Genomic DNA, 13,984 nt, shown 5'->3' with positions numbered 1-13,984 from the left:
ATGAGCACTTGCTGTTTCCAGTAGGGCACTGTTAACTTAGAAAGGGATTTGTAAGTCCTCGTGCACATAAAGATTGTCTGGTGTGATTTCAGAGATGCAGCAGTATTTTCATTTAAAGAGCAAGCCCATAAAAATGAAGCAGAGCAGAAATAGAATATCCAGCACTCAGTGAACTCTGGTCCATGGACCTGCTACCCCATTAGGATTGTCAGCTTTCAGGAGTCTCAGCCCATGAATGCCCAATGAAAGGGAACTCATGTGGAAGATAAGCCAGCAGTAGGGGCTGCTCTCAGGCTCATAATACAACATAGCCTCTGTTGGCTGCAAGATGCTGGCCTCCATCGGTCCTTCCACCTCATCCCTGCTTCCTGTTGGTGTATTAGTTTACTCTGCCAATAACCCTACATTCAAGCCGGAATTTTGCAAAAGCAAAGATAATGGAGCAGATTTGGGGAGACTCCAGCTCAGTCTCAGAGGGTTGACAATGCTACGCACATTTCCTTTGACTCTTATAAAAATAACTAGTCCCTTGATTCCAAAAGAATCATTTATCTTATTAAGGAAGATTGCCTTTTGGCATAAAAGAAGGGTTGCTAAGTTAAACTTTAGACTTGCCAGACATTCATTACATTCAAACATGGACATCCCATTTTGAATAGCCCAGAAGGTTGAAAGGCTGTTTTTTAAAAAAAATTTAATTCCTCTATTGTTTATTTTCAGAAAAACTCAAGCAAAAGAATCTTCGAAGACTTCCAAACCTCAGTCGCTGCATTCTGATTCAAAAGCATTGAAAAATTGGGAGACTCCCAATGCTTCTAAAAGAATAGACAGTGAGGAGTCAGGAACAGAAATTAGAAAAGCTTCAACATCAGAAGAAGAGAAAATTCAGGTGAGTCTTTCCATTCTCTGATGCTAAAAATGACAATTCAGGAAGATGAGGAAATTAACCATGGTGTAGCAGATAGAAAACTGGTTTCAGTCAGGAAGACCAGAGTTCAAGTCTCATCCTGCAGTATTGTGACTGGGATGATGGCAAGTCACATCCTTTCAGCAGTCAGTCAAGCCTCTGAGACCCTAAGTTGCAGAAAAATGGACCCAGCAGTTTTCTCTGGAAATTCACTTTGCCAAAGAAATCACATATCTAGAGCACAAAAAAGAAAATTACCTTCAGGGTGATCACACAAAATGCTTTGCAGACCTTAAAAATATAATATAAATAAAGTTGTTGATATTATTATTATTATGTTAGGACTAGGGTCACATTCTCTTGATTGTAAGGGTTCTTAACTTTCACTTAATTTCTTAAATTTAATTTTTTTCTTGTTGTTGTTCACTGAAAACAGACATTTTTCCTGTATGGTATTTCACTAAGGTCTCTAAGTGCTACCAGGCAAACTTAATAAATAAATAAAAATTAGGAATGCCTTTATTTTGAAGTTAAGATAAGAATGCAGGTCCTACAGAACATGAAGGCTAGTGACTTAGCAACTCCCAAACATAGCCTGCAGTTTGGAGAGCAGAACAATAGCGATAACAAAATGGTAGAGAGGAAAATAAGCAGTGTCACTGAGGAACCAGTGTCCCAAGGAATGTAGAGTTGAGTGACTCCACACCTGAGCTATTAGTAGGAACTGTGATAAATAAAGATTTAAGAGACAGAGCTTCTGGGTAATTAATAATTCGTTAATTAGGCTGGCTAGTAGTCAGTAAATTGATGGTCAGTGGTTTCTTCCTATAACCAAAGATCCCACCCCCCCAGCATAGACACTGACTATTTGAAATATCCTTGTAAAAGGGGGTGCCCTTAGCAAGTAAAAATCAACCCTCATTACTTGACATTTAAAGGACACAGGCTAGGAGTCTTCAGCTCCTTCTGCTGAGATCAGGCTTGACCAGGAGACTCAGCTGCCAATGCAATCTAAACAGAGGAATCCATTTCCACCCAGAGCACTCTGGTTGGTTTTTTCCTTCATGAGCTGGGTCACCCTAGATTCTAATGGAGGGTTACAAGGACTAGGGCTCATTTTCTGAAGGCAAGAACTTGGCTAGACTGGATTTTATTTATATTATCAACAGAAATAAGGTCTCCTAGTTGGGTGGGTTAAAACTAAGATCAAGGAGCATGTTCTTCAAAGGGTAGGGCACTCTCATTAATCAGCCAAGTTCTTCAGAGACTGACTGACCTTCTACAGTAATTGGGCCCTAAATGAGGAGATAAAGAGAAAGGCCTTGCTGCTAATTTAATTATGGGCTATTAATGTAATAAAAAGTAATAATTTCTCTCCGAACTTGGAAGCTATGAGGTTTTCTTCTTTATCTCTTTACATTGTTTTTGGAAAAACTGGATTACAGTTTCAGAGGGCACGAAGGCATTAAGTAAAAAAAGAAACCTGATGTATAGGGTTTTGAAGTAGTTTGGTGGTAGCCTGAGTGATGTGAAAATGAGGGAAAAGCAATGGTTACGTTGTGCAGTGACACTGGAATTTGGATGTTTCCTGAAAGAAAGAATTGTGGGCCATGCGTATAGGATGGGAAAGGTGAGCCTGTGGTAAGCAAAGAGGGAGAAAGAGACAGAGAAAGGAAAGAAGGGAGGGAGAGAGGAAGGAGGAAAAAGAAGGAAGGGAAAAGGGAGGAGGAAAGGGAGCAAGAGGGAGAGAGAAAAGGGAAGGCAAAGAGAAAGAGAGAATGTGTGTGTGTGTGTGTGTGTGTGTGTGTGTGTGTATGTGAGAGAGAGGTGGTTGGAAGCCAGCCTTGGTGCTCTGAATGCAGCAGGATGGAGAGAGAGAGGGAGAGCAAGCGGATGCTATGTTTTGATTGTTCATTTGGCATGAGAACAGAGGATGAGGAAAGGTACAGGCAGTGCTGGTGGCCAGCGTGAGTTTTGCTTATGAAATGAAAGGATCCGTCCGTGTGAGTCTGAAGGCTGTGGGCAGAACTCATGACTGTGAGTTTTGGGAATGGCTTGAATGAAAAGATAAATGTAAGACTGCCTGACTAGGGAGCTAAGCCAGCCCTTGGTACTCACTCTGGAGCTTATTGGGCAGCTGTTTTCCTGCACATGGACACTAGGACATGTATCAGTGCAGAGCGACCCATGATAAAAGGTAGATCATATTTTGTGCAGCTTATTGGGAATTGCAGGTAACTCAGCTTACTTCTAAGAAGAGTTCTGTTTCAGAAAAAGAATACCTTGGGAAATATGAGGTAACCTCATATTTGTGTTCTAGGTTCTGCTATGCTAGACTGGCTAGCTCAGTGGGATCAAACTCAACTAGAAGTGGGAGCCACCAAACTATACATAAGGATCCCTGAGAGCCACATGTTGACTTAAAGACGCCACATATTTACATATTTCTTTTTTGATTAATACATTAACATATAAAATTTTGTTAATTTTCATTATTTATTTATTATTTTTGTATTAATGTATTTACTGTATTTATGTACATATTATGTTAAAATTATGTACATAATTTTGTATATAAATACAATAACTGTACATAATTATATACATTTATGTGCATAAATACATATGCTTTTATGTATTTATTAATATATTAACACATTAAAATCAGATGGGAACTACATTTGAATATGATTATGGCTGAACTCTGGAGTGTTATGATCCACATGTTCAACACCTCTGGCCTAGAAAATCTTCAACAAATTACTTCACCTCTTGGGGTCTCAGTTTCCTTGTTTTTAAAATGAAAGTATTGGGCTAGATTATATCTGTGGTCTCTTCTGGTTCTAGTATTCTGTTTTATATTTTACATAATGTGAAGCCTATTACTCTCCATTACCAGAAACCTAAAAATCAACAGTCCATAAGCATCCTCCAGTACAAAGAAGGAATTCTGCTATATATTATTTTGGTTTTTCAGTTTTCTAATCTGTAGAATGAGGGAGTTGAACAAACTGATCAGTGAAGCCTTTCCAGTTCTGGATCCGTGATCTTGGGCTGAAAACTGAATTTGCCATTTTCTCTCTGAAATCTAGTTTCTTTTTTGCTTACCCTAAGCTTACTTGAAAATCAATTAAACAATCATTAAGTATTTATTAAGCACCTTCAATGTGCCAGGTACTGTGTCAAGGGCTGGGGAATCTTAAGTAAAATGAATGAAATTAAGAACTTGCCTTCATTCTAAGGGGAAAAAAAAGATTAAAAGGACATTTGTTAAGTATGGCAGGTGCAATTAGATGGTATAGTGGATAGAGTGCCAGTCCTGTAGTAAGGAAGTCATTTTCTTGAGTTCAAATCTGGTCTCAAACACTTACTAGCAATGTGAGCCTGAGTAAATCACTTACCCCTCTTTACCTCAGTTTCCTCCTCTGTCAAATGAGCTGGAGAAGGAAATGGTAAATCACTCTGTTATTTTTGACAAGAAAACTCCAAATGGGCTCAAGAAGAGTCAGACATGACTGAAAACAACTGAACAACAAGAAAAGTAGATGCAGATAATGAGAATACAAATAAACGCCAAGAACTTAAATACAAGGCAATCTGAGGGGGTGGACATTAGCTGTTGAGGGGATCAGGAAAAACTTCATGTAGAAAGAAGGTGATACTTTAGCATTGTCTTAAGAGAAGAGTAGGATTCTTTGAGGCAGATCAGGAAGGCAGAAAGAAGCATATATGAGTCAAGGGGAACTGAGGTGAGAGACAGCGTTTTGTCTGAGGAGCAAAGAGAAAGCCAGTTTGATAGGATCTCTAAGTGCAGGATGGGGAGTGATGTACAATGATACTGGAAAAATACTTTGGGTTGAATTTTGAATGGCTTTAAAACCTACACAGAGAGATTATATTTGATTTTAGGAAGCCACTGGAGTTGACTGGGAGGGAAATCAAATGGCTAGAAAGGCATCTAATTAAGGAAAATCATAATGGAGGATAAGAGATGGATTAGAGTAGGGAGAGATAAATTAATTAGGAGGTTGTTATAATAATCTCAGGTAGCTAGGTGGTACAGTGGGTAGAGTGCCAGTCCTGGAATCAGGAGGATCTGACCTCAAATCTGACCTCAGATACTTACCTAGCTGGATCTTGGACAAATCACTTTATCCTGTTTGCCTCAGTTTCCCCATGTGTAAAATGAACTGGCTAAGAAAATGGCAAACCACTCCAGTGTCATTTCCAAAAAAAAACCTAAATGGGCTTATGAAGAGTCAGTCATGACTGAACTATCTCAATAACAACACAGTAATCTTAGAGAGGTATAAGGGCCGGAACTAAGATAGTAGCAAGCTGTGTGGGTAGAGAGAAGAGGTCAGTGTTGTTATACTTTTGACAAAAATAAGAAAGTTTGGGAAAGAGATGTGTTTGTGCCAGTGGGTGGGAAATAATGAATTCTATCAGCAGCACAAAATGTGCATAGCAATCTCTATGCATACATGGGTTATAAGACTGCATATACAAACCAACATTTGCAACAGGAGAATAAAGGAATAAAACAGAAACTTAAATATATATTAGACTTATCATTGCACCCCTTCAGGAATGTCCTAGGAAGGGCAAACTTCATTTTTTAGAATTCTATAAACCGTCAGATTAAAAAAAAAAAAGCAGAAAATAAATGCATGCAGGCGAATTTGAGGGAGAGGAAAATATGTGATTGGAGACTTTTAAAAAATGTAGAACCATTCCAACTCTCCTGCCCTACTTCCATTACACATAAATGTCATCATAATTTGGATGTAACATATTGAGACGTCTCTCTCCCATTTACTACAGTACTTTTATTTGAATAAAAACCAACATTTTAAGGAATCAAGAACGGGCTTGAAAAGCAGCACTCTGGGAAACTATCTGGCTTCCTTTAATTCCCAACTAAAATCCCACCTTTTACTGGAAGTCTTCTTCAATTCCTTTTAATTTCTCTCCTTTGCCTGATCCGAAGTAGAAGTGGGGAGACAGTAATTGATTAAACCATATGGAAAGCAAGAGCAAAATTATTTTGTCATGACAACTCATAGACTGGTCTCGGGTAGAGTGGAGAAGATTTTTGAGATTATTTAAATATTCATCAAAATTTTTATTGCTTGTAAATTTACATGTGGATAATCAGTCCGTTAATCAATAAATATTTATTGAGTGTCTATCTCTCTGCCAGGCAGATCCAAGTGTGGGAGTACAAAGAAAGGCAAAAGACAGTTGCTTCTCTCAGGGAACTCACGGTCTGGTGGAGACTACATGAAAACAACTTTGTACAAACTATATATAGGATAAATGGGAAACACTCAACAGAGGGAAGGCAATAGACATAAAGGGATTGAGAAAGACTTCCTGTAGAAGATAGATTATAGTGGTACTTGAAGGAAGTCAGAAAAGCAGGAGGTAAAGGTAATAAGGGAGAAAATTCTATGCATGAGGGACAGCCGGGGAAAATACCCAGATTCTGGAGATGAAGAGTTTTGTCCAAGGAATAGCAATGAGGCAGTGCAACAGATCATAGAGGATATAGGGCATGCAAAGTACAAGAGCAGGGGAAAGGTGTGTGTGTGTGTGTGTGTGTGTGTGTGTGTGTGTGTGTGTGTGTGAAAGAGACACACAGAGAGAAACAGAGAGACAGAGACAAAGAGAGAGAGAGAGAGAGACAGAGACATGGAGAGAGAGACAGAGAGACAGAGAGACAGACACAGAAAGAGAGAGAGACAGAGAGAGAGAGAGACAGAGAAAGAGAGAGAGAGAAGAGAGAGAGAGAGACAGAGAAAGAGAGAGACAGAGACAGAGACAGGAGGGAGAGAGATAGAGAGACAAAGAAAGAGAGAGACAGAGACAGGAGACAGAGAGACAGAGAGACAAAGAAAGAGAGAGACAAGAGAGAGACAAAGAGAGAGAGACAGAGACATGGAGAGACAGAGAGACAGACAGAAAGAGAGAGAGAGAGACAGAGAGACAGAGATAAGAGGGAGAGAGACAGAGAGACAAAGAAAGAGAGAGAGACAGAGACACGGAGAGAGAGAAAGAGAGAGAGAGAGAGACAGAGAGAGAGAGAGACAGAGACACAGAGAGAGAGAGAGATTGGAAGTGGGTAGGAGGAGGTAGGTTATAAAGGATTCTAAACACCAAACAGAGGATTTTATATTTGATCCCAGAGTTTATGAGGACTACTGTTGTTTGGTGAGTAGGGGGATGACATGGTCAGACCTGTGCTTTAGGAAGCTTTCTGTAAGCTTTGTAATTTTGTGATGAAAGCAGCAGCTTAAGGAAGCTTTGGCAGCTTAAGATAGACAGGAGTAGGGAGAGTCTTGTGGCCGGGAGACCAGCTAGCAGGTTATTTCACTGGTCCAGATATGAGATAATAAAGGACTGCCATATAATTGTGGAATGATACATGTGAGAAAGATTACAAAGAGAAAATTAACAAGTCTTGAAAACAGATGGGATGGGAGCAGGGGAATAGTGAGAGAGAGAGAGAGAAGAGAGAGAGAGAGAGAGAGAGAGAGAGAGAGAATAAGGAGTCAAGCATTATGCCTAAATGTAAGTTTAAGAGGGAAGATGGCAGTACCCTCAACAATAACAGGGAATTTAGGAAGAAGGCATGGTTGGGGGCAGTCAGTAATGAATTCAGTTTTGGACATGTTGAGTTTAAGCTGTCTCCTGGCACTTGATTTGGAATATCTAGTTGGCAATTGGAAATATGAGACTGGAGGTCAGGAGAGAGAGAATAGAGCTGGATAAATAGATTTGAAAATCATCATTATAATCCATTGATGATGGAATCCATGGGAGCTCATGAGATCATCAAATGAAATAATATGAAAGAAGAAGAGCGGAGAGGAGAAGAGAGGAGGGGGGTAGAAAAAGGGGTAAGGGGACCTGAGTCCTGGGGGAATGTCCCCAATTTTGGGGCATGATCTGAATAAAGATTCAGCAAAGATGATTGCGAAGGGACAGATAAATTAGGAAGAGTACCATGAAAACCTAGAGAAAAGAGGATGATTGACAGTGTCAGAAACTATAGGGGTCAAGAAGAAGAATAAGTATTAAGAAAAGGGCGTTAGATTTGGCAATTAAGACATCATTGCTAATATTAGAAGGGGTGACTGGAATTGAATAATGGCTGAAGTTGGAAGGCAGACTGCAGAAAGTTAAGAGGCTAGAGGAACAAAAGCTACCTGTTGTAAATGGCCTTCTCAGGGAGTTTAGCCCTACAGAGGAGAGATGTGAGACATCAGCCAGCTGGGAGAAACAGATCAAGTGAGGGTTTTTTGAGGCTGGGGCAACATGTATGTGTTTGTAAGCAATGGAGAAGCAGCCGGTAGACATGGAGTGACCAAAGGTAGATGAGAGTAGGAGTGATAGAGGGGCAATCTGCTGGAGAAGATGGGAGGGAATGGGAACATGTGTGCAAGGACCCCTCAGGGCGAAGGGGCAATAATGGCAGAAGACATATGGATGCTGTGAAATGAAAAGAACGGCAGAAGAGGGAGCTTTGGCAAATAATACCATTCGTTTTCTCAGTAAAATATGAGCAAAATTTTCTGCTGAGAGGGTGGAGGGTGATGATACATGAGAAACAACAAGGTTTGGGCTTCTGTAATGCATGGGGCGGTGAGTTAATGAGAGAAATGTTAAAGGATTGATTTCCTATAGTGAGGACCCAGTCATAGGGTCTAAATTTGTAGTAGACCCCATCAGCGTGGTTAGATTATTTTCTCTTCATTTGTGCAGCAGCAGGTAAAGGAGGGAAGGGCGGAGATAGTGGGAATGATTCAGGGATGATCCTCAGCAGGTCAGGTAGGCAATAGGACAAGAGGGCAAGGGACTTAAAAGAAGAACACAGTGTTAAGTTTGGTATCCTGAGTGTTACTAACACTTTGTTGCTTTACTTTCCTTAAGCCATTATTAATAACAGTGAGTTATAAGCATTGCTGTTTTTAGTTTTTCAGACTTTGGGTATATTCATAATATGTAAGTATCTGGGGCTCCAGAAAGGCAGAGGAGCCAGAGAAAACTGTTGAGATTCTGAACCTGTGGAACAGGGAGGAATGTACCACTAACAGAAATCGCTAAGCGAGAGTGGGATTCAGACATGTCAGATTTGAATTTAGCAGGACAGCCAAATAAATTTGACATTTCATGACTGAAATCTGGAAGAGGTGCCCGGACTGATGATGATACACTTGCTAAATGTTAAAGTCTTTAGAATGGAGCTTTACTCTTTATTTTCTAAATCTGAGCAGGATACATTGAACAGATTTCCACAGATAGCTTATAAAGTAATGAATTTCGTTATATAGAAACCTGAAGAAAGTAATGAACCTAGATTAGTAATATAACAATATAAAAATAAGACTTTCCTTCTTCCCTAAGTAGAATGTAATCTTTAGAAATAGGGATTCAGGAATAGTTTCTTTCCACATCACAAAGGTTAGGGGAGTAGCACCCCTGTGATCTGAAAAATCCATGTAAAAGTTTTTGTCCCTCCCTTTGTACCAGAGAAGACATCTGAATTTTTATTTTTTTCTTTTATTGGATGTTTGCAGTATTAAAAGATAAAATATATAATACCACATAATACTGCACACATTTTTTATTCATTTCTGAATTTCTAAACTTTTTCTGTGTCATTTGCTGATCTTTGCATGTCAGTTGAGGCTTCTGGAAAGTTGCCCTCAAATACCATTTAATTTTTTTTATTTTCAATACTATTTTATTTCCCAAATACATATAGAGATAGTTTTCAATATTAATTCTTGTAAGGCTTTGTGTTCCAGACTTTTCTCCTTTCTTCCTTTAACCCCCGCCCCCTCCAAGACATCAAGAAATCTGGTATAGTTTAAATATGTGCAGTTTTTTTCAACCCATTTTCATATTTGTCATGTTATGAAGAAAAATCTGATCAAAAGAAAACAAACCACTAGAGAAAAAACAAACAAACAAAAAGGTGAAAATAGTATGCTTCAATCCACATTCAATCTCTATAGTTTTATCTCTGGAATATAGATAGCATTTTTCCCTCTGATTTTTTTGGAATTTCCTTGAATAATTGCATTGTTGAGAAGATTCAATCTGCTAGGTGTGAAGTGGTACCTCAGAGTTGTCTTAATTTGCATTTCTCTAATCAATAGTGATTTAGAGTATTTTTTCACATGATTATAAATGGCTTTAATTTCTTTGTCTGACCATTTCTCATTTGACCATTTCTCAACTGAGGAATGACTTGTTTTTCTTGAAAATCAATTCTATATGTATTTTAGAAATGAGACCTTTAACACTCGCTGTAAAATTTTCCCCCAGATTTCTACTTCCCTTTTAATCTTGGCTATATTGTTTTGTTTGTGTAAATTTTTTTTAAATTTAATATAATCAAGATTATCCATTTTGCATTTTATGATATTTTCTACTTCTTCTTTGGTCACAAATTCCTCCCTTCTCCAAAAATCTAACAGGTAGATTATGCCTTGTTCTTATTTGCATAGTATCTATCACTCTTTTTCTCTAAATCATGAACTCCCGTTTAATTTCTTTTGCTGACCTAGTATATATACTCCTCAAAGTCTAAAACAGTATCTTGTACATAGTAGATACTCATTTATTATTTGCTGAATAATGTCTCTAAATTATTTTTATTGCAGTTAACTTGCATAATTCATTATGATGAGTTGTGGGAAAATCTGTTTTCAGGATTTTTAATGGATTCATGTTGATTTGGAAGGAGGTATCTAATGGAAGCCCCAAGAATCTGCCTTTGGGATCTTTGTTTATAAATATTTTTATTGGTGATTTAAATGAATCTATAGAAGGTGTGCTTACCAATTTAACTGAAGACTTAAAATGAGTATGGACAGTTAACTTTTGAGATGACAAGAGTCAGGATACCAGAAGACTCCAATGTGATAGGGCAATAGGACAGATCTAATAAGATTAAATGCAGTAAGGGTGAATGTAGAGTCATATATGTTTAATATTGATATTACTTTATTATCTATGGTATCTTTTGGCAAGATGCAGTTTCTTTCCTTAGAGACAGAGAATAGATAAGGAATATAACTAGATTCTTGTGTCTTTAAGATCTGGCAGTTTTAGTGAACTGCAAGTTTATACTAATTAAAAAGCTTATTTATTTAGAGGCTACATGAAAAGACACATCATTTCCAGAGGAGTAGAGGTGTCAGTTCTGTTATATTTTGTCCTGGACTGATCAGGGGACCATGGACTGAAGTAAGCCATTCACTGGATTTGTGAGATTATTATCTTTCTGCATAGTTTCCTTAGGTTTAAAATGATGATATTAAGAGCACCACCTTGCAAACTTCTTGTAAGGATTAAATACAATAATATTTGTAAAACACTTAACACAGTGCCTGTAGATGCCATAAAAATGCTTATTTCTTTCCCCTTCTTCCTTGGTGTACTGGCTAGCTCATAGTAGGTGCTTAATAAGTGCTAGTTGACAGCCTGGCCATTTCTGCTCACAAATAGATTAAATTTTTATGGCTCCAGAATTTACATTCAACTCTGAAATTATGTAATTCTGTGTCTAAATAATTTAGTAGATGAAGTCACTCAATTTGTATATTCCAGTCAGTACCAGAGAGGAGAATTTTGGCAATATTATTCACGTATTATGTCAGAGTGCTGAAGTAACTGATGAGCATTGTGCTACTTAGATATATCATAGGATCATAGGACCACAGATCTCCAGAACTGATGGGAACCTTAGAAGCCATCTAATTTGTTCCCTCCTCCCCATTTTATAGATAAGGAAACAGATTCAGGAAAATTAAATGATTTGCCTAACATCACACAAATAATAAGCATCAGACCTGGGTTTGTTCTGGCATTTTGTCTGTGTGGGTATCCTCTCCACGAACATACTGAGTCTTCCAAAGAGAGTCTACCCAACATGCTGAAGGCTCCACTTTGATTTTAGGAGTTTTTCTTATAACATTTGAGTTACTCATCACTCTAGTCATGGAGACAGGTTTAACTTCTTGTGAGGAAACTTTCTTTCCCATTACAGGTCAGCATGTTCTTTTTAATTTACAGTCTTAGAGAGTGTTTTGGATGCTAAGAATTAAGTGATTTGTCCAAAAACAAGGAACCATTTTATCTTTAGTCTCAAAAATGAGATCTGAACCCAGGACTTCCTGACTTTGAAGCCAATTCTTTACTTGCTGTATTACAATGCCTCTCAGATTTATTGCTTAAAGTTACATTGGTGAGTTTAAAAAAAAAAAAAAAAACTTTCAGTGGATTATGTACCTGTGTTCATTGTTTAATGAGGGTACTGTTTCCCAAAGTAGAATTATCATGAGTATTGATCCTAGATCAATTTTCTCTAATTGAAAGTCATGATTTCATTAGACTCTAGCTGTCATCTTTTAAAATTAGACTGTTAGCTAGTACTGTGAAAGAAAGAAAAAACCCAAAGAAGATTCCTGATCCTCAGGGAAGAATATTTCACCGTGGGAAGAAAGAAAATAGAAAAAACAGTGGTTGTGTTAGGCACTATACTAAGTACTGGGGATACAAAAAAAAGTGAAAAAAACAGTCTAATGAGAGAACCACGATATTTGTACAATCTCTTTCTCTATTTTATTTATATTAGCATCTAGAGAAATAAAATTTCACCTAAAAACTGCTTTGGCTACATCCCATAAGTTTTGGCCTGTTGTCTCATTATTGTCATTCTCTTGGATGAAATTATGGATTGTTTCTATTATTTGTTGTTTGACCTATCCATTCTTTAGGGATAGATTATTTTGTTTCCAATTAATTTTTTCCATTCTGTTTTTCCATTGGCCCTTTATTACACATAACTTTTATTGTATCATGACCTGAAAAAGATGGATTTAATATTTTTGCTTTTATGAATTTGAATATGAGGTTTTTATGCCCTATGATCAATTTTTATATAGGTGCCATGTATCACTGAGAAAAAAAGTATAATCTTTTTCCCATTCAGTTTTCTTCAGAAGGCTATCAAACCTAACTTTTCTAAAATTCTTTTTACCCCCTTAACTTCTTTCTTCTTTAGTTTTGATTAGATTTGTCTAGTTGTGAGAGAAGGAGGTTTTGCTGTCTATTTCTTCCTGCAACTCATCTTCTCTTCTAAAAATGTGAATGCTTTACCACTTGGTGTATATATGTTTAATATTGATATTACTTTATTATCTGTGGTATCTTTTGGCAAGATGCAGTTTCTTTCCTTAGAGACAGAGAATAGATAAGGAATAGCAAGCACTGAATTAGAGAGTACATGGAAGGCAAAAAAAGTGGGAGAAGCCTGGAAAGGTAAAAAGGATCAGGTTAGGAAGGACTTTAAAAGTCAAACAGAGTTGGATTTTTCTTGGTAACAGAAAGAAGGTCCCCAAACACTCTGAAAGTGGGCTTGTGATTCTATTCTCTGGAGAGAAATAGGAGGAGAGAAAAAAAGAAGTTGATATTCAGTAGAGATGGAAGAAATGGCAGTCTGTATTTTCATTTCAAAGATTATCTCCATTGTGTTTTTCTGGTGACTGGTTGTATGTGGTCTGGGACTTCATTCATCAGCAGGCAGACTTTGTCCTTGTCTGTGAAAGGGCCTTGAGTAAAATTTTATCTGCTGACCCTTAGTTGTTTATCTCTAAAGGACTGTACATTTATTTTTTTGGGAAAAAGTGGCCTTCGTGGTAGACCACACAGCATAAATGTGCAGATAAAAAATTTAAAACACAAACACTGGAATTCACAATCTAAAAAAGACTGCAGTTGGCAGATAAAGAGCCTTGAACTTGTTTCTCCCCTTTCATATCTCCTTAAGCCAATGGGACTGGAAAGTGCCCTCAGATTTCTCCTGAGGTGATGTGTTTCAGGAGGTAGGTGGGGAAATGCCAGAAGATCTGACATTGCCTGTTTAGAAATCAGTTACATAAATGCAAACCTTCTGATAAAACCAAAGAAAAGTCATCACTTAAAATGTAATTTTCACTTAGCTTTGCAAAGCAGAATCTTCAAACTCTATTGGTCCTAATTCCAGATGTGTTTCTTAATGGT

At 37.7% G+C, this 13,984-nt stretch overlaps 1 protein-coding gene across 3 annotated transcripts in view; it reads left to right on the top strand.

The window, feature by feature from the left end:
• SH2D4A (SH2 domain containing 4A) overlaps positions 1-13,984 on the top strand; it is a 112,028-nt gene that overhangs the window by 29,258 nt on the left and 68,786 nt on the right. For all 3 annotated transcript variants that reach the window (XM_051975646.1, XM_051975645.1, XM_051975644.1), the window contains exon 4: positions 721-889. In XM_051975646.1, the coding sequence (XP_051831606.1) occupies positions 721-889 (169 nt within the window). The remainder of the gene's footprint in view (positions 1-720; positions 890-13,984) is intronic.

Source organism: Antechinus flavipes, chromosome 2, assembly GCF_016432865.1.
Source record: "Antechinus flavipes isolate AdamAnt ecotype Samford, QLD, Australia chromosome 2, AdamAnt_v2, whole genome shotgun sequence".
NCBI lineage: Eukaryota > Metazoa > Chordata > Mammalia > Dasyuromorphia > Dasyuridae > Antechinus > Antechinus flavipes.
Note: the sequence above shows the minus strand (reverse complement) of the source record. Positions and strands in the feature narration are given on the sequence as shown.